The following is a 25,534-nucleotide window of genomic DNA, read 5'->3' on the forward strand; positions in this document are numbered from 1 at the left end:
CCCAGACCCGGCTTGTCCAGTGTCCCGAGGGAGCAGATGGAGCCACCGGTACGTCTCACGTCTACACACTGCTGCATTTCTCTTCTCCTCCCCGCTGGCCTGCCTCAGGCCCTGTGAGCCAGGAAGCAGAGGGGCTACGCAGAGCCAGGATGGGGGAAGGAGAAGGGAGGGAGAAGAGATCCAAGCCCAAAGGAGAAGCCAGTTGAATCTAGTTCCATTAGGCCGTGCTGGCTTCTTGGGGGCTAGGACTTCTCAGCTCCCTCCTGTCCATTTCTCATCTCCTTTTCCCCAGGGCTGAAAGTAACTTAAAGGACTTACTGGTACGTCAGAGTCCTGAGCGGGGCGGGGCCTCAACCGGAAGAGGCGGGGCCTTTAAATCACCCCCCAAGCTACCAGCTGCAGAGGCGGCTGGGCCCGGGGTGATTTAAAGGGCCCGGGGCTCTGGCTGCTGCTACCGCAGTGGAGCTCCGGACCCTTTAAATCGCTGACGGAGCCCTGCCCCTCCTACCCCGGGGCTCCAGCAGCAGGGCTCGGGTGGCGCTTTAAGGGGGCGGGGTTCCCCGCAGCAGCAGGAGCCCCAGGCCCTTTAAATCGCTGCCCGAGCCCGGCTCTTGCCAGTACGCCGTACCGGCTTACTATCACCTCTGCTTTTCCCCCTCTCCCTCCGCCGTGCACCATTCTCCTCCTGTAGCTGGAGGCCAGGCCCCCGGGGGATTAGAGGAAAGGGGTGGGGCTTCCCCACATCATTTTCTGTATCCCCAATAGAGCCGCTCGGCCCCTGGAATTCCCGTGCCCTGGGAAAATACAAAATTTAAAAAAAACCTTTGTTCTGAATGGGAACAAAAATTCAACCTTTTAAAATTTCCAGAAAACTTCGAACCTTGGAGATTTTGTTGGGCAAAGACTGAGCTGACATTCCGCCGGGCCGGTTCCCCAGGCTCCCGAGCTGCTCTGAGGGCAGGCGAGCACTGGTTTCCATCAGGGGCTGAAAACCAGTCACCCCCACTGGTTGGGAACCACCGTGTTGGGTGGCGACCCCAGGAGGCGGCTTGGCAGGCCAGGTGGCCTGCTCTGCTCTCAGGACTGGAGGCAGCCCCAGGAACAAGTCATAAACACTACTAGGACGGGGCGGGGGAGACGGGGACGGGCGCAGAGCTCCTGCTGCCTCTCAGGACATTGCAGCTCAATCCTCGCAGTTCCCTGCCCAGCTCAGGGAAAGGAGGCTGCCAGCTCTGGTTCCCGCAGGCTGATTCAGGTGCTACTATCGAATGGCTGTAAACAGAGGGCAGGGCACTGGGCCTGGCCCCAGTCACAGGTCGAACCCTCGGGCCATTTAACAGAGCAATGTAAACCTGACCCTTGGCCGTGTTCATACAGACACGCGAGCTTTGTGAAATCCATCCCCCCCGTCAAGCCAACAAAAAGCATTTAAAATAAAAACGTCAAAAAGACGGAGACAGGACCTGGCCGTGACCCCGGGCGCGGCAGGGAGGGGATAAAGTGACCTCTTCAAAAGGGGAGGGGGAGCAGAGTCCAGCCACTTGGGGCTCCCCTTCCCCGCAACAATCCCCCACTCCCCCCGCTTGCTCCTGACGGGAATTCAGTAGTAAGAGTGAGGCCTGAGTTTGACAATCGAACGGCAGCGCCAGCCCAGTCCGATTCAGCAGCGCCCACAGGTGGCACCGGCGGCGGTGGGGGAGCAGCAGGGGGGATGTGGTGCGGGGTTGAGGGGTGACAGTGTTTTCCAGTGGCCGGGGAACCTGGCTGATGTTCATTGCTAAAGCTAAAAAGTGGAGGTGGATGGTGAGGGGGGTATGGGAGGGGAGCGGGAGCTCCGGCCCCCTGGTCCCAGAGGCCTCCCCGCCTGCCCCAGACAGAGCCAGAGCTCGGGGATCCCCCCCGACACCGGTGTACAAAAAGAACTGTTTGTGGCGTTGCCACGGGCCGAGGGTGGCAGGTGCTTAGGACTCCGAGGACGACCGTGAGACGCTCTGCAGCAGCGCTTTGTATATGGCAGAGTTCAGGAAGCGGGGATAGGAGTCTCTGTGCATGAGGGTGTAGATCTGTAGCTGCGCGTCGTCAAAGGTGTGCGTCGAGGGCTCCTGCATCTTCTTGTTGATGACTTCGCGCACCCGGGAATCCAGGCTCACCTGGGGAGGAGGAGGGGAGGAGACAAGGCCGTTAGGGGAAGGGAGGGGCAGGGCTTGGGCCCTGCACCCAGAGCGGCAAAGCCCAGTGTCACTCCCTCCTTCTGCCAGGCTCCCCTGCACCCTGCAGGCCCAGGCTTGCAATGGGCACATGAGGCCGTGCGGTTTTCAGAACAGCCCCCCTCCCCCCCGGCCCCCCAGACCAGCCTTGGCTGAAAAGGAGAAGGTGCTTTCCCCAGCTGAGGCCATGGGCCGCGCTACTGGAGCCAATGGGGCCTCGCCGCGGCTCTCCTGGGCTCCGGGGACGAGGCTGTGCTGGCTGAAGAGGAGGGGAAGATGCGCAGCAGCACGCTCAGTGGCTGGCTGGCTGATGGGCAGCCTCGAGCCCTGGGATCACCCCGCTGACGGGATTGGCCCCTGCCGAGGTCAGGGCTGAGCTGGATCCGATCCTTTGGCCTCAGCCCAAATCTGTGATCACAGAGTCGGGAGGGTGAAGTACAGTAGGGGTGGCCAAGAGGACGGGGCAAAGGAAGCAGGAAAGAACTGGGCCCGTGGCTGCATTCGCCAGGCCTGGCTACTCTGCCTGCTGGGAGAGCGCGCTGGGAAAAGCCCTGCTCTCCCCAGAGCTGGGGCCTTCCCCTCGGCCGGCAGAGTTAGCGGCTCCGAGCCCCTCAGCCAGAGTCAGCTGGCCCGGGCCAGCGGGGGCTCTGAAATGCAGTGTAGATGGACCACAAGTGACTGGCACCCGATGTGGGCAGTGAGTGCGACTGGGCCGGTAACAGGTGGATTCCTGCCCCTGTAGCTCTGTGCTGTCGCATGGGAGCAGCTCTGTGCTGATCCAAGGGGCCCACAGGCCTCTGGAAAACCAGCTTGGGGGGGGGAGCAGAGCAGAGATGCCACCAAACCCTCCGGCCGCCCCCACATCCCTCCCGCAACTCCTGAGGGGAGTAGGCGGCTTTTGTGGCTTCCTGGTGCCCTCTTGAGGTTTAAGCCAGTAACGCACCCCATCTCCCATCCATTCACTGGGCGTTTCTCTCCACCTCAAGGAGGTCACAAGGTAACGCCTGACACAGCCGTGCTGTATTCAGTATTGTCTCTGGGTAAGTTCCACATGCCCCCTAGATACATGCACCCAGTATCTGCTTTAGTGGGCAACGGCCCCCGTATCTGAGTACCCCAAGTCAGGCATACCAGAGATCCGTCCTCTACCTTTACTCTCCGGCTTTGTGTCTCCCGACCCAAGTTACACCTACGTTCCACGGTACCCGCTATGCGCATGAGATGGCTGCAGGGTTTTGAGTGACAAATGTCTCATGTGCCCTGACCTTTAAAAACCAACACCAAGAGCAAACACGGGGTGGGCTGAAGAGTGAAGATGATGATCTGGGCCAAGCCCAGCTCCAGCACGGAGTGTTTTAGAGGTAGGAGGTGTCTAATGGCCAGAGACACAAGGTGTGGACTTGCCATGGGACCCGGTCCTAGTGATAACAGCATGATCGCCAACTAGTGATAATAGCATGATCACCAACTGCGTCGGGGACTAAGGGCAGGTGGGGGAAGGAGGAGTAACTCTGCTACATGATAGTTTTACCCTAAACGAGTGAGGAGATCTACTGATAACTGATTTAAAACAGAAAAGCTTCAAAAACAGACTTCAACGAGAAGCTGCTGAACTTGAATTAATATGCAAACTAGATACCATTAACTTAGGTTTGAACAGAGACTGGGAATGGCTCGGTCATTACACTAATTGAATCTATTTCCCATGTTAGAGCATCCTCACACCTTCGTGTCAACTGTCCGAAATGGGCCATCTTGATTATCACTTCAAAAGTTTTTCTCCCCTGCTGATAATAGCTTCCCTTAATTAATTAGACTCTTACAGTTGGCATGGGTACTTCCACCTTTTCATGTTCTCTTTATATATAACTATCTCCTGTCTGTGTGTTCCATTCTATGCATCTGATGAAGTGGGTTTTAGCCCACGAAAGCTTATGCTCAAATAAATTTGTTAGTCTCTAAGGTGCCACAAGGACTCCTGTTCTTTTTGCTGATACAGACTAACACGGCTGCTACTCTGAAACCTGATTTAAAATGGATACTTCACGTTCGACCAGCACTTTGAAAACAGGCACCCGTTAGTGCTCAGCACGCCTCTGCCTTAAGGTGGCGCTCTCGACATCCCCATTTTATCGCCAGCCACGTTTTACCGGTGGGGAAGATGGAGACCACTGTCCTCCAATCTGGCCACCAAGTGGGAGGCCTCAGAGGGCCTGATCCTGCAGACACTTAAGCACAAGCGCTAGCAGGATGTGGGGGCTAAGTCCACATTTAGGCCGCTAATTAAGGGGCCCAGTTTTCAGGGGTGCAAGCCTGCAACTCTCCCTGACCTCGAAGCTCACTGCAGCTATTCATAGATTCCAAGACCAGAAGGGACCATTGTGATCGCCCAGTTTGACCTCGTGAATCACACAGACCAGAGAACTGCCCCAAAACAATTCCTGGAGCAGAGCTTTTAGAAACCCAGCCAATCTTGATGAAAAGGTTGCCAGTGATGGAGAATCCACCACAACCCTTGGTAAATTGTTCCAGTGGTTAATTACTCTCACTGTTAAAAAGTTAAGTCTTATTTCCAGTCTGAATGTGTTTCGTTTCAACTTCCAGCCATTGGATCGTATCGTACCTTTCTGGAGCTGAAGGTGCTTAGCACGTCTGAATTATCAGGCGTCCGCATTAGATGCCCAGATGTGGAGTTAGTCTTTACTTTAAGCATCAAGTTTAAAAAAATAATGGCTTAAGTGACCTACCTAAAATCCCAGAGGAAATCAGTGTCAAAGGCAGGCTGAGAAAGTGGAGATTCCTGGCTCCCAGTCCAATCCCCAGAACATTTTAACCTACCCTCTCTTTTGACAGATTCATGGATTTCAAGGCCAGAAGCACCTTTCCGGTCATCTACACCAGTGGTTCTAAACTTGGGCCGCCGCTTGTTCAGGGAAAGCCCCTGGTGGGCCGGGCCAGTTTGTTTACCTGCCGCGTCCACAGGTTCAGCCGATCGTAGCTCCCACTGGCTGTGGTTCGCCGCTCCAGGCCAACGGGGACTGCAGGAAGCAGCGCAGGCCGAGGGATGTACTGGCCACCCTTCCCGCAGCCCCCACTGTCCTGGAGCGGTGAACTGCGGCCAGTGGGAGCCGCCATCGGCCAAACCTGTGGATGCAGCAGGTAAACAAACCGGCCCGGCCCGATACGGGGCTTTCCCTGACCAAGCGGCGGCCCAAGTTTGAGAACCACTGATCTAGGGTATGTCTACACTGCAACTAAAAACCCGTGGCTGGCCCATGCCTGCTGATTCAGGCTCGCAGGGCTTGGACTATGGGGCTGTTTTATTGGTGTAGATGTTTCGGGCTGGAGCCAGAGCTCTAAGACCCTCCAACCTCGCAGGGTCCTAGAGCCCAGTTCCCATCTGAGTCCAAACATCTACACCACTATGAGTCCGAGTCCCGCAAGCCTGAGCCAGCTGGCCTGGGCCAGCCACAGGTGTCTAACTGCAGTGTAGACAGACCACTAGTCTGACCGCCTGTATAACACAGTCCATAGAACTTCCCTGGAACAGTTCCTGTGTGAACTAGCACTGAGCTTTCAGAAAAAGATCCAGTCTTGATTTTAAAATGGCCAGTGATGGAAAATCCACAAGGATTAATTACCCTCCCTTTTAAAAATCTACACCTTATTTCCAGTCTCCATCTGTCTGGCTTCAACTTCCAGCCACTGGCTCTTGCTATACCATTGTCTGCCAGAGCAGAGAGTCCACTCTCAAGTATGTGTTCCCCATGTAGGTGCTTCGAGCCTGACAGTGATCGCCTCTTTGTAATGCCACCATGAGCCTAGTCAGGGAGGAAGGATGTCAAACAACTTCCACCCTTTTGGGTGCATTCACTCCCCATCAGGTGAGTCCCCGTTCCAGCTCCTGCCGGAGGCTCGAGGCTATACGTGAGGACAACGGGTCCTGAACGGATTTCAGCAGGGGCACTGCTCCAGCAATGGCCGAGGTTGTTTTGTTCTGAGCTGTGAATGGGGAACCAGCCCTTTTTTTGGGCCTGTCAGCACCTTTGTCCGGAGTGGGGCCAGCTAAGGCTGAATGACGTGAGCGTGTGGACTCCCTTTCCCTCACTGCCTCGACAGGGAAGCCCGTCCCAGTTGGATTATGGCTACCAAGCAGCCTGGAGTTCCCAAGAGCACAGGGGCTCAGGAATCACCCCTGCCAGCATGCGGGGAGTGGGCCCAGTACCTCTTTGGGCGAGAGGATGGAGATGTAGTCCTCGTAGATCATTCTGGCCTTCTCGTCGATGGTGTGCTTGTTGCACTCGTTTTTGAGTTCCTCACATGCTAACCAAAAGAGCATGTTTTCCTCGCTGTACTCAGTCCGTAAGAATTCCCGGAACACGTTCCTGCCCGCTGGGTTCTTCATCAGCTTGTCGAACGACTGGGCCCAGCCCTGCACTTCGTCGGGAGTTGGCTTGAGGCTGGTCGGACCCCGGCGTCCCCGAAACAAAAGGGGAGTCAGGAGAAAGAAAGAAAGGGACAGGAGGGAACAAAACAGGATTATTGTGAGCCTGAGCCACCTGCCTGCTCCGAGCCAACACCCTCTGATACGCAGCCATGGCGGGCCGGCAGAGGCTCGACAGAGTTTGGAAACTCTCACCCTGTGACTCATCTACCAGCTGTTCCTCTGCCCCTGTTAGAAAACCTGCCCACAGCTCTCCCTCAACCTCTCTCTATGTTTCTGGACTATAGAATTTAGGAACCAGACTGCAATTGTCGCATTTAATTCTCCAGCTTGATCAGCTCTTCAATCTGCCTGGCATTCTGGGGTTGACTGACACGAGAAGCACTGTGGAAAAGAATTATAGAGGAAGGCACTCTGGCCAGGTCCTCAGAGGTATTTAGGCTCCCAACACTTCCACTGATTTCAATGATTTTCCTAAATACTTTGTAGGAGCTGGAGCTTGATGAGTCTAACACTTTCCTGGTAGTGCTATAACGTACCATTAATACTAGTCCCACCTTTAGTCGCTTTCCTGAAATGGTCACACCGGGGTTTTTCTGTTTGTTTAATCGTCCATTTGACTGGGCGAGAGGCCGTTCTTGATCTCAACTGAATTTCACAGTTTGAGACACACCATTTCACTGCCAGGCAGCAACTTCACAGCATTCTAGCAAGCAGTCAAAAAGGGAATGAAGAACAACCACAACACCCCTCCCCACCTTATTTTATAGTTGCAGCAAAAGGATTTTGAAGAGAGCACATCTCATCTCCTGGCCCTGAGCGCTGCTCAGTTTGTAAGCTCTGGAGGAAAAAAAAAAAATCAGAGCTGCTTCTGCAGAATGTCAGTTTAGCACAAAAATGGAAATCTGCATTTATTGTTGGTTTCCTTTTCGGACTGCAAGATGGACGTCTTTGGAGCGAATCCCCTACGTGTGTGTGTGACTGCCAGCCCAGCACGTCTGAGCTGTAACCACAGCGCCCCTTCTGTTCTACTCCCGATCTCCCCGGACAGCCTTTACGGTGGGGGGCTTAGGAATTTGTTTGGGAGACATGGAAACCATCAAAGCCTCAGAGCCTGAGAAAAGAAGCGGGTCTCCGATATCACCACGTGTTCCGTGCCACTTTCTAAAGGGCAGCGCAAGAAAGCCACTTGGCAGGAATGTATGTTCTAGTTTATTATTACTGTTTCCATTGCATTAGCCCCTCGGTTCCCCAGTCACGGGCCAGGACCCCACTGTGCTCGGTGCTGTACAAACCCAGGACTGGAGCACACTGAGCGACTGCCAGACGCACGTTTAGCAAATTCCTAATTTTAGCTTCCAGACTTCAGTTATTAGTTCAAGTCATTGGACTGTCTCCAGGAGCTCCGGCTGTTCTTCCAGCAGCAGCAAGGCAATGTACTGAGATGGCAGGATTTAAGCTGAATAATGCCCAGCTCTCTCATGCTGCCTGGAGGAAGTTCTGGGGTTTTCATGCAAACTCCACAGCCAAGCGTGCTGCAAAGGGATGCCTGCCCCTCCAGACAGGTCTGATTCCTGGCCTTGGGAGGGGGGAGATAGGGAGAAGCCAGCGCCGGCCGACAGCAGGTCCATGCCTCACCCACCCGCTGGGGTTCCCAAGGCAAACGGAGCCTCGTTTTGCCAACAGAACGGAGCAGTCCCTCGACTAATTGTAAAATCCTTATATGGCAAAGGCTCCCACAGCAGCCGGGCCGGCCACCCCCCTTCAGCCTTGGTATTCCGCGACCTTACGGCCCGAGGTATATTTAGATCACTGCTGGCTACGTTTCGCTGTCAGTTTCAGTGTGGGAAAACCAGGCCTGGAACAGCAGGAGGGTACCACTGCCGGGAGCATGCCAATCTAGTGGGGACGGGCACAGCCAGGGCCTAGGTAAGCTGGTACTTTCACCCTTATAACCTCTCCTCCCATGATAACAGGACTCCTGTCTACTTGGTCTCCTGTAGCAGGGAAAGTATTAGCTAGTGCTTGAAGTGCAGGCCTGGGAACCAGGAGGAATGGGGTCTGATTCCTGCCTCTGCCAGCCACTTGGCTTGTGGCCATAGGCAAAAGTCCCTAACAGGCCACTTAGCCTCTCTCTGTGCCTCAGTTTCTCCTGTTAACGGGGGATGATCACCAGCGGCAGCACAGGTGTGTGTAAAGCACCAAGATCCTCAGGCGGCAGGTGCTAGAAAAGGATTCTTACTTCATCAGGAGGGGCCGGGCAAAGCCCACGCAGCGAGTGGTGCTGGTATCTGAGGCTGGGAGGTAGGGCCAGGGAGCAGAACCGCGCTGGCCTCGCCCATCATTATTCCTTCCCCCACTTTTATCAAACTGCCCCTCTGACCCGCCCCTCTTAAGCCCTGACCCCTGAGCCGCACGCTGCAAGGGAATGGGGGTGCGCCTTGCCATGGGACGGTTCAGTCCATTGCCGCTGGCAGCCTCTTCAGCCCAGGCTGACTGCGCAGTGGCCACAGGAAAGCTTAAAAACAGGGGGGGGGAGGAAACAGCCCTGCCAGTGCAAGAGGGACGGCACATGACACGCAGCAAACATGGGGCGAGGGGCGCGCACCAACGGCTGGGGAGGAAACAATACTTTCCACCTGCTGCCTGCAGCACTTCCCTCAGCTCGGCATTTAAACGCTCCTCGGCACCTTCAAACGAATTCAGTCTCAAGAGCACCTTCACCAGTTAAGGACGTATTACAATGTCCCCTTTTGGGGGAAACCGAGGCACAGAAAGGAGAAGCTGTGTGTGACCCAGGAGAAAGTTGCAAGCCAGTGACAGGGCAGGGACTAGAACCCCAGAGTCCTGACTCCCTGGTCCCGGGTCTAGCCGCGATACACGTGTGCATGCACCGGTGCAGATCAGCGTGATGTGTGTGCGTGCCAGTGCGAAGGCAGCGTGTGTGATGCATCAGGGGATGGGGCAGAGTCAGGATCCAACACACCCTGCCGGCCGCTCAGCAGACTGGCTAGACAGCCTATCTGGCAGCCCGACCTATGGCTGCAGGCAGCCGCCAGCCCACTAGCCATTCACAGAAAGGGTCAGACTCACTCACCAAGCTTCACAGTTGGGAATGGGCTCCAGTTTGGTGTCTCGAGACGCCCGCCACGCTCGCTCCCGGTCTTCGTTCCTAACAAGGAGACGGAAAGGTAGTAAACGGCGCTCAGAGGGAACAGCCGCCTGCTGAGGCTCACGCGCTTGTGGCCCAGCGGCCAAGCTGCTGCTGCACCTTTCCACAACAGCACTAGAGACCCAGGCTTGATGCGAGCTGTGCAGCCAGACAGATCCACCCTGTGCATCTGGCGTCTGCCAAGCCCAGCCAGCCAGGGTCAGGCTGGCTTTGAAAACGAGCCTGAACGCTCGCTCTCTGCTGCAGCCTGGTGCAACTGATCGGGTCTCTCGCTGTCGCTGGATCTTTTGCATAGATGCTGCAGCCCTTTGTCAGTTCCCATCCTTGTCTGGTCACTACCTGGCTTTAAAGGATCCTCAGGGGCCACCTTGATTAGCCTGCACACAGTTTACCTACCAACCACACTTAGCATTTGCTTTTCAACAAAGCCCAGGGGGGAAAGGCCACTTCACACCAACAATGCGACTCAGCCCCAATTAGTTCAGGCTGCTGAATCGCCTCTTGTTTTGTTACACATGCGGAGCCCTCCAGAGGCAGCAGCTACCTGACCTGTACCTGTACCTGTCTGCTTCCTCCCCCAGCTCCCCCAATGCATCAGAGCCCTAAGCTGCCCCCACCTCAGCCGCTACCCTCGACGGGATTTCACGATGGTGTCCCGTGGAGAAAGGCGAGTGCACGTCCCCTGCTTCCACCACTTCCAGCCAGGCACAGGTGACTGCGGGCAGTCAGACAGTAACAAGGGCTGCAAGAGGTCTCTGTTTTGGAGGAGTTGCAGAGCCACATTGGTCTCTGATCCCCTCCCCCAATACAGAAACATCAACTGCTGCTGCGTCACCTAGTGAGCCAGGTTAATACCCACTGCTATGTGAGACTGCTGCTACGGGGCAAAGCCAGCCCCTGCCCCCCTCTCCTGCCAGCTGCCCGCGATCACTCTGCTCTCCGCCAGCCACGAGCACGGCAGCTCCGCAAACCGCAACACTTCTGGTTGGTTGATTTTAGTAAAAGGCTAAAAAACGTCAGCGCTCTTCTCTCCCCGCTTCGAAGTCAAGCGCCAACAGCACTGGGGGTCCTGGCGTGTTTTTAACTGGGGGAAGCCCCTTTGAGATGCCTGGTTCCTGTTGTTAGCAGGGTCCCATTCCGCCAGGTGCTACAGACACGCAGAGTGAGAGATGGTCCCTGCCCCAGAGAACTTGCAGCTTGACCAGATGAGACAGAGGCACAGAGACCTGCCCTCGTTCACACAGCCCCCACTGGCTCCCCAACCCTAAAAGCCAAGCCTCGGAGATGCAGGCTAGCGCTGAATGAGGAGTCCAGCTCCCGGGCGAGAGCAGTATAAATGATAAGGCAGAGGCCTGCAGTGTTGTTGTAGCCGTGTTGGTCCCAGGATATTAGAGAGACAAAGTGGGTGAGGGAAGAGCTTTGACTGCACCGAACTCCTGTGGGTGAGACACAAGCTTTTGGGCTACCCAGACCTCTTCTTGACCTGAAGTTCCCTCGCCAACATGGAAAATTCAAAGTGGCGATTACTGGAACCAGCCAGTAGAGGGCACTGCTGCCCCAGGCCAAAAACAACAGAGGACACATGAACCCAGCAGGAACCACTTACAATAATAACTAAAAAATGAAACCATGAGACTCTGTGAAGTGAGCTGAGCAGCCGGCTGGTGCCCTGTTTCTAGGCTGGCTCAGCTCTGAAGTCAGTGGCTCAGGCCGTAGAAGGGACCCCGCTTTGCAGTGATGGGATTGCAGATGAATCTAGTTCCCGGAAGCCCCAAGCGCACCGAGAGCGGGGTAACCTCTGACTGCAGCCGGTGCAGTCTCCTATTTAAGAAATGCACTGAGATACTCATATCCCACGGTGATGGGAGACGGTATAGCACCCGAGACGGAGTCAGCGAGAGAAGCAAACGCCTGCATCAGTGTCTGACAGCTGCAGCAGGGAACGCCAAGCTTGGATTTTATATTTTTTCATAACCCCAAATTTTCACTGGAGTGAGCCAAATTGGTCTGAGTGAGAAAGGGGGTACAGTACCACAGGGGCTGTAGGTACTGTGATGCCTTTCAAAGGCCTGTTCCCTAGAGCTGGTGCTGAGAAGTCCTGGCTGCCCTCCATGAATGGGGTTGGGACAGGCACTCACACCTCGAGCACCCCCAGCTGGCGGGAGTCTGGAGTAGCACCAGCAGCAGGTTCAAGAGGCAGTTCAGGTTCTCCTAGCCCTTCGAGCTTGTAGGAAAGACAACAACTTCCATCAGGAAACTGCAACAGGACGGACAAAGATCACCTTCTGGGCGAATGAAACTGGAGCAGAATTGAGTCTGTCTGCACGGGGATCCTTCGGCATAGCCTCGAAAACAGGAGGCTGGCTAATAAAAAGGAGTTTCTTGTGCAGGTTTCAGCAGCTAACATTGATGAATTAACTCTTAAAACTCCCTGGGAGTTAGTTCAGGTGGATTATCTCCATTTTACAGATGGAGAAACTGAGGCACAAATGCTCTATGGCTTGCCCTAGGTCACATAGGAAGCTGAGCTAGGACTGAAGCCTGGACTCCTGACTCCTAGTTCTGCACTTGAACCACTGCACCCTTCACTTCTCCATAGGACGATCAGCTTCCCCACAATAACATGAACACGACCCAAATCTGGATACCTTGGAAGCCCCGCCCTGGCAGCAGCCATAGGAAGAGACGCTTAAAGCTACAGCCATGAGCTCTACTGATGCAAAGTGCTATGCAAGAGCTAGGAGAGTGCAGGTCCTACCAATACCAAGTTCCACTGGCTGGGAATCTGCAGGCCAGTCTTTGCCACTGGGAGCTGCAAGGGACCTGCTCTCTGGAAGCGACTGCCTGTGGAAACCACGCCGCTGACATGGCCAGGAGCACGGCCTCGCTCCCCTGGGCGGTTTTGCTCCACGGGGTTAGTTTGGTTTTCTTTTTAAAGCCCCCTTGTCTCCCCTCTCTCGCCAGGAAGGGGGCTGTGCAATCGGAAAGCAGCACGCGGGCAGGCAACTTCCCTTGGGCCTCTTGAATTTCACATGCGTGGAAAACCGCAACAGGAGCAGCACTTCCTGTTTGCGACATTGTCCTTTCTCTGCTCGTACCAGATTAAGACAGAAACTTCTTCCTTTGCAAGGCACCGTCTGCACAGCAGGGTGGGGCTCAGAAAACAGCCAGGGCAACCTCTCACTTCCTCCAGGGCCCCTGTCTAGAAGGGCACTGAGGCGGCGTGAGAGCCAGGATGGGCTGTGGCAGCTCTGCCATGGGGGTGGCTGTCAGCTGGTTTACAGCCGCCTGCTCAGGCCTGGTGCTCCCGCCACCCCCGTGACACTCACAGCTTAGCATGGCAGAGGTTCGCTCCCCTCTCTCTCAAGTTATTTTGTACTGGGTTGTTTTTTTGATACATCACACACGGTTTGTGCTTCAAAGCACTCGTCCCATCGGAGGAGTTGCCGTGGGCTTTACAGAACCTTCATGAATTCTCACCACCCCTCAGCGAGGTAGTTCGGGGCCACGCTTCCTACTTCTGAAATGTAACCACTTCTGGGGTGGAGCTTAGCTGTTGCGTGGGTGCCCTGCAGCTGTTTAGGACAGGTGGCGAAGCAAAACATGCAGGGGAAATTCAAAGCAGCAAAATGGGATCAGCCCAAGTGGACTCTGACCATTGACCCCGTTACTTTAAGAGACGGCGCCATGGGGTCTCATCCGGACGACAGCACCCCGCATCTCTACACTACGCAGGAGCGCTGCTTTGGTACTGACTCAGAGAGGAGAGTGCCACCTACTGAGTCACCGATACCATCTCCTGCACTGACTACATGTTCCTTAGAAGTCCCCCCTGCAAGCACGGTCACAGCTCAATCCTGCTTAGCTTGCAAAGTCTGAAAAGGCCACAGAGAAAGTTTCTGTGGCTGGGGGAAGCATACGCTGCACTGTTGTTGTTTTCAACTGGGAAGTTTATTGCAAGAAAAAAACTATTCACTGTATGAATCAACAAGGCCAAAAGTGGCAGGGGATAAAGCAAGGGTCTGTGTAGCGAGTTTGGGGTGTCTCAGCATGGTTAGCCAGGTTCTGGAAAACGTGTGTGTCTGTGTGTGTACTCACATGGACGTGCACACTGGGCCGGGGATTGAGCAGGGATTTCCAGCAGAAGGTAACAACTGGACAGCAGTAGTCACATTGCCTCTGCCTCCTCACCCAGCATCAGATTCCTCTGCAACCCTGGGGGTGAGGTGTGGGGACAGCTACTCCGCAAAGGGGTCTTGGAGGGTCCACCCACTGTCAGTCTGCCTGGATCAACAGGTCTGGTTCCCACCTGCAGGAAGCCGCACAGTCCAGACGGGAGAGAGCCGCTGCGATGGATCTGGGGACTCTCCCTTGTGCGGAAGGTGGCTTTGTTGGAGTACTGTACTTCACTCTCCGCCCCGAGCTGTGCAGAGGGGGACCGGGCACGGTGCAGGGACAGCGAGGCCCGGCAGGGAGACAGCACCTCATGTCTGCCTGTATGGGGAGGAGCTGATACAACCAATCGTCGTTTTACTCAGCATCTTGCACAGCCCAGACATCCCTAGGCCACAGCAGGCCAGACTCCTCCCTGGAATTAGCCACCAGCTCCACTGATCTCGCAGCAGGGGCGATTTTGCTCTGATGAGCTGGGGAGTAACAGTGCAGAGTCTGGGAAGCCATCGAAGGTCAGAAGCCGTCGGAAGGGGGAACATTGGCCAAACCACCCGAGACAGAGCCTCAAACAGCGCAATGGGTTCTCTGAATCCCGGCGGACATGGTGAGGTGCAAGCTTTCGAAGGAGGCACAGGTGGTAAACATACAGCCAAGTTCCCAGGCAACCATTGTGCAGCGGGTATTTGTGGGATCCTCCTTCGTGAGAGGCTGGGCTTCCAAAGGTCACAGATGCCCCCCCATTAATCTCCCTCCCCCAGGTCATACAGTGCACAGAACAAATGTGCCCAGCCCTCCGGAATGGTTTCCTGCACCCCACCAGTATCCTACTGCCAGCTCCAGAGAGGGACCGATTCTGGGCCTGCCGTTCAGCGCGCAAATGCTGTTTGACACTGAAAACTAGGGGCATCTTGCTTGGGCAGGGACACTGTACCAGTGAACTGTGCAGCAGCTGCTGCCAGCTGCTCTTACAGATGTGTTTACATGTTTTACACAGCTCCCAGCACGACAATGACAGCGATTCTAACCAGGAAGAATCATTATTTCCCCCTTAACCTGGCTAAATAAAATAAAATAAAATAACCTGCGTTGGGCATCCTAATCCTGAGCAGGTTGTGTGCAGACATGGGAATAACCAGACCACAAGACTCCCCACCTGCTGGGCTCAGAAATCCAGGCCTGGGTATTTAGTGCGACTGGCACCAGAGAAGCAAATACCCCACCTCATGAATCTAGCCGGGCAGGGGCTCCCTCCCTCTGAATCAGGAGAACATTGTGGACTGTTTTAGGTCCATCTGAAATAGATTATTGGCACTAGATCTGGGGGACCGAGAGTCTTATCACCCGCATGGGATTTCTGTGCCCCCCTGAAATGGGCACCAGGTTTTGGCCCTAAAGTTACTCCCACTTCTCCGTGCTGTGCAGTCTGGTAGGGGCAGCACAGCGTGTTGTGGATTTAACAAGTTTCCAAAGAGCGATTAATAGGCCCTGCCTCAAGGGTTGCCCGGACCACAAGCTGCTTTACACTCTGTTCATTTCAGAAAACTTGCCCTTTTGTCCATTTGCTACGTTCAGAATCTCAGACAAAAAGCTACAACTTCCTTGCGTGGAGGAGAGTGAAAACACACGCACGCACAGTGTGCTCCATGGGGCTCAGATCAACCCGCAGCACAAACACTGGGGCCATCTGCTCAAAATGGTGTTTACAGTCAGTTTTTAAACACTGCACCAATTAGCCTTCAACTATAAACCAAGCGCAAATACACAAATGTCCTGGATGCTTCAGCCCGGCGGGTGGGGGAGGCCGTTCCCACACATGCTCCACAAGCTTCTAGTGGCAGATTAAGAAAAGGCAGCTCTGCATTTTCGGAGCCCTGGACCAACATCACACCCAGCCGGAAGAGCCTGCAGACATCGCCCCCAAAGGGGTGCTCTGGGCTCAGTGCCATGGGGCATTGGCAGAGCTGTGCTAGCTTGGCTGTATTGCCATGGGCCAGGAGCACACTGCAGACACAGACCACAAGATGGTCCCCGTCTCGGAGATCTTACAACCTAAGCAAAGGACAAAATCTCAGACTAAGGGGCCCCCCATGAACAATACACCTGGCGTTTGAGCAACATGGAGCCGATGGGGGAGATTTTGGAACACGACCCACACGGGGATCCAACAATGGTGCCAGATGGTGACACGGGAGGTGAGAGGGATGGGGAGGGGGCTTCTTTGGCGCCTCTGGTACTGAGCAGGGCACAGGACGTACCACGAGCAGCTGCAGCAGCAGCACCAGCAGAAGCAGCAGGCATTGGGGCGCTGGTTGCCAGCCGGTTGCACCGTCGTCGGAGAGGTCTCATGCCGGGACATCGAAAGGGGTCTCTCTGTGGACTCAGGTCCCGTGTACTGGAAGGGAAGAGCATGGAGAGGATAAACGAGTCGCAGGGCCTTATGAACCCCTCCCAGCTCAACTCCCCCCCACTCCGTCCCACTCCCTGGAACCCAGATTCCCCCCTCTGCTTAGCGCTGGTCGCCAGCAGCACTGCAGAGCTCACACCCCCTCTGGACAGAATGACGAACCTTTAGGAGTTGCTACCATGTAACAACCAGGCACCTGTACAACCTGGGCAGTTAGCAGCTGGGCTAGAGAGGAAAACGTCTCTTACTCCAGAGGGGTGGGGTGAGGGCGAGGCCGTGGGCTCTTTCTGCCTCCAGAATGCAAAGCACAGACAGGAATCTGGCTGCACAGATCGCCACGCCTGGGGCGGTACATCCTGCATTTGCCCTGCTACCTGCTCAGTGGCTCACTGGGATTTCTTTAAGGCTCTGCCCCGGCCAGCCAGTCCACAGATTTTCCTTTACGATGGTAATTTCATCTCCGGTCCCCCAGCAGGTCAGATCTCCAGCTCACCTGCTTCCCAGCTTCATACACGGTCGGCATGGGCAGCTTGTATGTTCCCTGCTGGCCCAGCTCTGCTCGCCTGTCCTCCCAGGTGCCGGTGACTGTCGAGACGCCCCCCTAGGGCCTTTGCAGCCTACTGGATGGAGCCTATGAGAACAGAGAAGCATTCCTTAAGCTAAATCCACCTGCAGGCCAAAACAGGGACTCCCCTCTTCTGCAGGCTGGGGACATTTAGGCAGGAAAGAGCCACTGAGAAGGGAGGTGCTCAAAGTTAGCAAGGGCTCGTCTCCAGCACTGGAGCCAAAGGAGCCCTCCTGACAGCGGCAGAGGGGCAAGAACATAAAGGATGCAAGGAAGGAAATAAAATGTGAGAGGGCAAGTGCTGCTCATTTAGGAGTGTCTGTCCAAGCAGCCCCTTCTGCAGTGCTCATTGCTAATGCTTCACGACGCCCTGTGCGCCGCTCCCCAGCTCAGAGCGCCACCGCAGCATTAGTGCCCACGCCAGGTTCTGCCAGTGATTCATGTGCTCCGGTGGGAGCCCTACAGTAGATGAGGCCCTGGGGTCGTCCAGCCCTGCCCTGCCTACTCGACAGCTCCCTCTGGTGGTCATTTTTCCTTAGATTCCTCTAGCGTAGACACAGCCTTACAGAACTGGATAAAGCGAGAGCAGAGCTTCTGCCCGTATGAACTACTATGGCCCGGCCTGTTACAGGCCCCTTGGTAATGATCCAGGAGGAACATGGATTTGATTAACAGCGACACACCCTGTCCTGGGCTGCCCAGACCTGGGGAGGTTCTAACCCCTCCTCAGCCAGAGGGACAAGTGAAGGTAGGAATGGCCAATGCGGATGGATGGATAGGCGCTACCCTGGAAAGTGTCCTGTCCTGCTATGGACAGGATGGAGAGAAACAGAGCTGAGGACACCTGTGCCCTACAGACCCTACGGGCAGGTGGAGAGCGCTACGGGAAGACCGGTTTTGCAGTCGAACCAGTTTGCGCCTCTGCTCGCATGGGGAAGAGACAGGGCATGATTCAAGCTCCCCCAGAGCCATCTTCGCAGTAGAGAGTTAAGTTTTACTGAGAGCCTCTGGCAGGGCCGTCCCTAGGGGAGTGCGGGGCCCAGGACACAGGCGCTGGGGTTCTAGTATGCTGGGGGGTGCTCACCCTTGGCCTGCCCAGGCCCCGCCCTCGCTACACCCCTTCCCCCAAGCCCTCACCCCCACCCCGCCTCTACCCCACCCAGTTCCGCCCCCTCCCCGAGCATGCTGCGCGGTAGGCACTGGGAGGGAGGGGGAGGGGCTGATTGGTGGGGTGCGCCGGCAGGCAGGAGGCGCTGGGGAGAGGGGGAGGTTCTGGTAGGGGGGGCTCCTCCTCGCCCACCCCCTGCTTGCCAGTGGTTCGCCTCCTCACCCCGCTCGCCTCACCTCTCAGCCCGTGAGGCCTGGGGAAGTCACCCCGGTTCACTGTACCCATGGGGCAGCTCTGGCCTCTGGTACCCCAAATGCCTGCACAGCATTTCACCAAGCAGGGAGGCAGGCCCTGGTGCATAGTCACCTCACTAAGTGAAACACAGCCCCTAGGACACGCTCAGAAATACCTCCCACACAGTGCTGGCCTTCCCGGCACTGGCTGTGTTGAGAGAAGGATTTCTGGCTGGGAGATCTCTGACTTCCACCTGGAAGGCAGATCAAACAAATCCTCCAAACAGAACATGAAACCCTTCCTTATCTACGAGGCAACAACCCCGAACAGTCTTCCTGGGGACGGCCTCTTGTTTGGACGCCAGAGCCTCACGCAGGGGAAACAGGCATGTTATACCAAATATTATGATGGAAGGCTCTGCTTGGAATTCTGTTGTGCAATCCCATGCTCTCCGCAGCCACGGCATTTACTGCCTCCCCGGGAGAGCTCCATCGTGACATTAAGACACAGCTGCATCTACCTCCCTCCTGGGCAGGGCCGGCTCCAGACCCCAGCGCGCCAAGCGCGTGCTTGGGGCGGCGTCCCAGCAGGAGGGCGGCAGGCGGCTCCGGCGGACCTTCCGCCGCTGGGACCGCGGCTCCGGTAGACCTCCTGCAGACGTGCCTGCGGGAGGTCCACCGGAGCCGCGGGGCCAGCGGACCCTCCACAGGCACGTCTGCCGGAGCCGCGGGACCGGCGACCGCTAGAGCGCCCCCCACGGCGTGCCGCCGTGCTTGGGGCGGCGGAAATCCTAGAGCCGCCCCTGCTCCTGGGAAGCCCTGTACGTGTAAGGGGAGTCGATGGACTCAGGAGTCAGAGGCAAGTCCAGTGATGCAGGATGGGACTGCGCTGGAGAGGCTGAGGGAGAGTCAGATAGTGCCGTTTGAGCACAGGGAGATGGGAAAGGGAAGTTGTCTTAAAAAACAGGGCTCAACAGTTTTCCTTTGCTAAGAGGCGCGAGTCAACGGAACAGGTACAGAGCAGCGATTCGAACTGCTGCTCTAAAGGCCGGAGGTGCTCAAAGACGCAATGCACTCACGCCTCCTCTTCCACCATAGCCGCGGCAGAATCCCAGCAGAAAGAACCATGCCAGACAGCGAAGTGGTTCATTGATCTGGGCTGCGCAAACCAGAGGGCCCGCCCAAGCCCCCGGCATGGCAAAGCACTCTCAGCCCGTTTGGAAGACATTTCACTGACAGGAGGGAAGGACCCCCCCTGGCAGAACAGAAGACAAGTACCAGGCCGTGACACACAGTTCTAGACGGATGGCAATGGAGGCATGTCAACCTGTCATGTTTCTACCACTCAGCCGCTCCTCGAGGTGCTGCCCACCCACTTACCAAACCTTGCGAGCGTCGGTACTTTTATACCCCCAGCATCCTAGGGCCTGATCCCCTCACCATCTCTGACATACTTATTTATCCTCCAACACCCCTGGGAGGTAGGCAGTGCTGTTATCCCCATTTTACTGCGGGAGTGGATGGAGCAGCTCACACCAGACCTAGGTAACGGTGCGATAAGCAGCTGCCTGCATCCCCAAGAGGCCTGAGTTCTGCAGGTATCCATCCAATCCTCCCTCCTCTTTAAAATCGACCAGAGACCCCATCGGAGACTCTGGGAGGAGCCACAGTGCACTGACAGCACCCAGCTCCTTCTCAGCAGCCAAGAGAGCCCAATAACCGACTGGGATGGCAAACTGTTTGGGGCGGGGACTGTCTCTTTACTGCGTGGTTGTACAATGCCCAGCACCATGGGGCCACGATGGGGGTCTCTAAGCACTAATGCAATACAAATCATAAACAAGAACCATGCCTGCATGAGGTTAGCCCCTCGATGAAGGGAACAGCCAGGTCGAAGGGAGCTGAAGCAAGACTGAAGTGGATCCAGCCATGACATCAACCTCTCCCCTTCATTTATCAAAGTAACTCCAAGTTGGGGTAGGAAGAATGGTGAGAAGCAGCTTCAGCGTGGCAGGGAACTATGCCCCGTCCTCTCAGATGGGAATCTAGCCACAACGATTCACGAACTGAGCATCTCCTTACTGGAGTCCATGTATCTCAGGCTGATGATGGGGCAATGGAAACTTCAGTTTGGGAAGAATTTTGCAGCCCACTTCTTTAGCAGGAAAAGCCACAGAGAACACACCTTCCATAGGCTCTCAGGTAATTTCTGGGCTCCGTCCAAGCTCCTGGGCCAGGGTGGATGAAAACTGAGGATTTTTTTGGAGGAGCAGGGGGGAATCAGATTTTTTTTTGTTATTTAAATTATAATAAGTTTTTATTTTTAAAAATAAACCTGCTTAAAATGCAATTTGAATTTAATACAAAATATGTTAAGGCCTAAACTTATTATGATCTTTTAAAACAAATAAAAAAAAACATATGCTGAATCCGAGTCTCTAGCAAAAACTTTGAGTTAAAGGCTGCTTTTCTATATAAAGAAAGAATCTGGGGGAAAACATCCAGCTTTTGAGGTCAAGCTTTATAAATATGGCACACTAGGTCATGTACTGTATTAAGGACTTGTTTTGTTTAATAAAAATAAATTGTATATGCTGTTTTGTGTGTTTAATTAAATTTCAGTTACTATCCTAATGCAACTTGACACAAATCATGAACAAAAAATTAATTATCTAGTAAAAAAGCAATATATCCTTCACCATGTTCTAACATACTACAAAGGTACAGTTAATAAGAATCTGAAAATATTAAGCTAAGTAACTGCTTAAATAAATGTATATAGCTATAATAGCATATCCTCCTAGGTAGCAAAAAGATGTACCAAATCTAGTGTAAAGGCTCTCTATTTAGTTGTAAAGCAACATGTTTTAATGGTTATATCAATGAATGAGAATACATCTTTCTTTAGAAAATTACAGACGTACAAATGGAAAAAGGTGAAATCAAGGCTTTTGATTTGGGGATTTAAACCATGTTTAAATCAATCTAACCTACTCTGGGGCTGGAATCTTTCCAGGCTAAATTTACCTGACACCTTCTAGCCAGGTAGCCTTGCTGAACTGTCATGGCAGCCCTGCCTCAACTCAAAGACTATTATCTTACATTTATCCCCCCTTCCCCACAGCATCGTTCAAAGGCTGCATGGCCATCCCATCCCATCCCATCCTCTATAGTCAACCGTGATTGGTAACGCTGGTTAAACCACCTGTTTAATGCTTATTTACGGATGTTGTTGCTTTTACTTCAACTTTGCATCATGGTAACTCATTTTAGGGCCATGTTCCATCCAGGCTCATGTCTTCCACAACTTTTCAACTGAAAAGTTTACGGCATAACTATGCTCCTAAATGTAAGCTTTAATTAAAATTAGACACCATGATTGCAAAAAGAATCTTCATCATGTAAACCAAACGGGACCCAATTCAGCCATGCCTGGCTGCCTGCATTTGCAAATAAGACAGCCTGAAACCATAGTTCCAAGAGCTGTAACCCATCCCTGTTCACTCTGGATCATAACGACAACAATTAAAATGTCACAATAATTAATTTTTTCACTGTTGATCATTTTAGCAGAAACATCCCGCTAGCATGCTTAGCCATCATTTTTGGATGCAGCAGCGGATACTGGGACGGTGAGGAGCGTGGTTGCTGTCAAGGATGAGGAACTAAGAGTTGATGCCCTTCACCAAAATTACACATCACTTCTGCCACTGCCCATTATATGAAGGTAAAAGCAAAAACTTCTCCCCAAAAGTAAAACCCTCAACTGTGCTCCTTGGTGCTCAAACCAGCAGATTCGCTGGGCACCAATGCCCCATATTTTCACCACCCGTGTGTCGAAGCCTCCAGTTCCCCACCCCTCTGATAACTCCTACAACACAGTTCTGTGCTGCCCGTACAAAATCAGCAGCACAGTAAACTGAATGCTAGGAGGCAGCAGAAAATAGTTTGGTTTGGTTAGTCAATAACCACACTTAAAAACATTTGGTGCTTGCCACAAACCTGTCAGGCTGCTGCATAATTCAGCACTAGGATGCCACCGAGATCAGGAACCATTGTGCTAGGAGCTGTATAAACAGAGCAAGAGACAGTTCCTGCCCCAAAGATCTTACAGTCTGATGAGATAGGACAAAGGGTGGGATGAGAAACAGGAGCAGAGAGCCAAAGTTACTTGCCCATATCACTCAACAGAGTAGTGATAAAGCTGTGAATAGAATCCCGATCTCCTGACTCCCAGCCCAGTGCACGCTATCCACTAGTCTATGTTGTCTCTCTACATTCCCTTCCCTCTATTTCACACAGGGCTGCCTGCAGGATTTAGAAAGGATTGGACAGAGAAATTGTCTCATTGCTGATGACTGTGGACCATGTGGAAAGGCAGGAAGATGACTGCAAGAATGGGAGGTGGAGAGTGAGCTCGGTGGTGAGTCCACTCTTTTGCACTTTGAGAGACACCCCGTTATAATGAGAATTGTTTGTCAATTGGGAGGTTACATGAGGCCATTTTTTCAGACCTGTCACTGTTATGGTGCTTTACAGCACCCGTCTGTCTCTCTACAGCTGGCTGCACTGGGCTGTTACCCTGTGTACATGCCCCAGCTAAATTTTCTAGCAGGGCGTTAATATGGAGTGTAATTTGTGCGTTCGCGCACATCTAGACAAATTGCATGAGGCACTCTGTACGCCCCAGGAAACACAACGCAGCAACCCTCCTTTACAAGGGTCAGTCACAAATTTTGTTTTATTTGATTTTTAGCAGCAATATTTATACATTTCTCTCCCGGCCCTTTGAAGAAATTCCACTGTCCAATACATCTCACTGGAGCTGAAAGTGAGCGTCTCTATTTCTCTGCTCAAATGTACCTATTTTTAGATTTCAGATGCTGGCAGAGTGCCTGTGACCTTGTTAACCTGCTTTGCAGCAATCTCGGCTTCTCTTTAAGGGGGCTTTGCAGTCAGGCAACCTTTGAAAGCCGCTCTCTTTTTGGTTTGCTTGTCGACTGAACCTTTCCCATTGCGATGGCTGCTGTTTCATTTTACAGTGAACTCGAGCTGCAAACACCTAAATCCAAGCAGCAACCCAGCCTCAATCACTTGCTAAGCTTTACCAAAAACAGCTCCCGGACCCTACTCTTGAAACCTGATTGTTCCAAGGAAAAGGAAGCTGCCAACCACGAACAAATGGAAATAGGGTATCGCCTTATAGACAACCTTGCTCAGGTCTCCTGTCCTTGGTACGTGCAATAACTAAGCCAAAGCTTCAATACGCTGTAGAAAAGTAATTATCCACTAATACAAATCCTTGCTTCCCAACAGGGTAGCGGCTCCCAGCAGGAATGCAGCGCTCAGAGCCTCTAATTACAGCAAAACGGGATGATGGGCAGGAACAGAGTAAACACGAGGAAACCCGGCTACCCCAAGTACTTGGAAAGCTTCCCCTTTAATCCTAAAAAGGGGCTTTGTCAGCTACGCCTCTGCCCAGCTCCACTCCTCAGTGGGCCCAGAGGTGCGTGGGTGCGTCAGAGAGCAGGGCATAGAGAGGAGAGCGCCGTGGCTGGAGAGCGTGTGAAGAGGAAAGCCGCTGGGAAAAGGAAGAGAGAGGGGAAGACGGCATTTGATCCTTCTGGGCTCTGCTCTCCTCTCAACCTCTGGGGCTAACTCAAGCCAATGGTTTCTAGCATAGTCCTCTGTTTACATTTGCAATAACCGAAGCTACCAATGAGCTGAACGCTGGGCAATCAATACCATCCCTTCATCGGCTCCCCCTTCTCGGATTCGGGGCTCTCCAGAGATCCCTCTTCTCGGGCTCGTGAATGAGACGAACCACGTAGAACCAGAGAGGCCGAGAGGGACGCAGGAGTGTGTGTGTGTGTGGTGGTGGTGGGGGGGGGCTGTAGAAACCCTGCATTGGTTAACCAGAACCTGAGCCCAAGGGCAGTGAGCATAACTGATGATCAGACCTGGCTGGGGAGAAGCACCGGGCAGTGGGCAGGAAAGCTGAGGAGAGCCAGGGGAGAAGCAGCTGGGAATTTCCTCTCTTGGGGGAAAGGCAGAGAGAAGCCTGCGCCTAAGGGGCGTTTGAACTGAAGCCTGAGGGAAGCTGTGTTGGCGGTTCCTCAAGGGACTAGAGAGAGCAGGTCAGGCTCCTGCATGAGGCCTGGGGGGAGGGTCTGGGAGAAGCAGGGAGAGACTGAGCCCAGGAGCAAGGGGAGACCCTGAAGGGAGCCGAGCAGGGGTAGGACTCCCCGGTGGAAGGGCCATGGGTGGAACGCTGCTGGGGACTGGCTCACAGAAGCCCTCAGGTGGGGGATATGGCTGGTAGGAAGACGGGGTCAATGGAGGCAGCAGCAAGGACTCTGGTGGTGCAGACCATAGCTGGTCAGTAAAGGGTCTTTGGCCTCCCAGCGTAGTGGGAGGGCCTGGTTCCCCTGCCCACCATGGGGGAATGTGGCATGAACTCTTCTGATATAAGGGACCAGGACTTTTGGAGGCCCTGGGATGAGAGGCTGTAAGGACCACAGGGCCCAGAGTCAGGAACAAAAACCTGATGGAAGGACTCTGGACTTTGTTACCCTGGAAGAAGTCGGATTAGAACGTGCGTTGGCTAAAAAGGTCGAGTCGCAAGAAGAGACAGACTAATGCTGGACCGCCCCGAGCATCGGCAGGGGGCGCTAGAGACGGAAGAGCTGCCACGCTCCACCCAGCCACGAGGGAGCACGCCTACGGTGAGTGCAACTCTTCCACTAGGAGGTCCATACTTTTAGAACTCACATACATTTAGTACGATTAGTACTGCCGTGGCCACACAGGAACCCTGTTATGGCCATTGCGCTAGGCGCTGCACAAACCCAGAACAAAAAGGTGGCTCCTGCCCCAAGGAGTTTACAACCTAGGCAGAAGCGAAGAGACAACAGATGGATACAGACAGAGGGAGGGAGTACAAAGAAACATGGAGACGACACTGGCCAGCACGATTGGGTCTGGGCATATCAGTGGTCCAATGGCAAGCGAGCGTTTTACGGAGGATAACCTTCGTCTTTGCTGATATCCGAACAGGTACATGGGCTGGTGCAGTAAATCGAGGATCAGCTCAGGCCAGTTCTAAACCAGTTGGATCGTAGGACTCAAAACTGAGCTTCCTGACTCGACGACATGGGGTGGAGAAGGGCCTGGGGATCCTGAGAAACAACGCTGCTAAGGAGAGCCAAGAGGAAAGTGTCTTAGAGAC

At 54.1% G+C, this 25,534-nt stretch overlaps 1 protein-coding gene and 1 long non-coding RNA gene across 8 annotated transcripts in view; one reads left to right on the forward strand and one right to left on the reverse strand.

Moving 5' to 3' along the window:
- Positions 1–541: 541 nt before the first annotated feature.
- The window catches only part of RGS19 (regulator of G protein signaling 19), a 55,630-nt gene continuing 30,637 nt past the window's right edge, over positions 542–25,534 (reverse strand). For all 5 annotated transcript variants that reach the window (XM_044986535.1, XM_044986532.1, XM_044986531.1 and 2 more), the window contains 5 exons: positions 16,894–17,031; positions 16,252–16,388; positions 9,749–9,823; positions 6,433–6,667; positions 542–2,150 (listed from right to left, as the gene is read on the reverse strand). In XM_044986535.1, coding sequence (XP_044842470.1) covers positions 1,962–2,150; positions 6,433–6,667; positions 9,749–9,823; positions 16,252–16,388; positions 16,894–16,923 — 666 coding nt within the window. In that variant the 5' untranslated portion in view covers positions 16,924–17,031 and the 3' untranslated portion in view covers positions 542–1,961. The remainder of the gene's footprint in view (positions 2,151–6,432; positions 6,668–9,748; positions 9,824–16,251; positions 16,389–16,893; positions 17,032–25,534) is intronic.
- On the forward strand, positions 8,497–24,141 carry LOC123348853. Of its 3 annotated transcripts, none has more exons than XR_006573268.1 (4): positions 8,497–8,580; positions 21,877–22,033; positions 22,609–23,540; positions 23,623–24,141. It is a non-coding gene; the product is annotated as an uncharacterized LOC123348853 (long non-coding RNA). The 3 variants fall into 3 exon arrangements; XR_006573267.1 differs by having other exon boundaries at positions 22,609–22,729; positions 23,349–24,141; XR_006573266.1 differs by having other exon boundaries at positions 22,609–24,141.

Source organism: Mauremys mutica, chromosome 13 (assembly GCF_020497125.1).
Source record: "Mauremys mutica isolate MM-2020 ecotype Southern chromosome 13, ASM2049712v1, whole genome shotgun sequence".
NCBI lineage: Eukaryota > Metazoa > Chordata > Testudines > Geoemydidae > Mauremys > Mauremys mutica.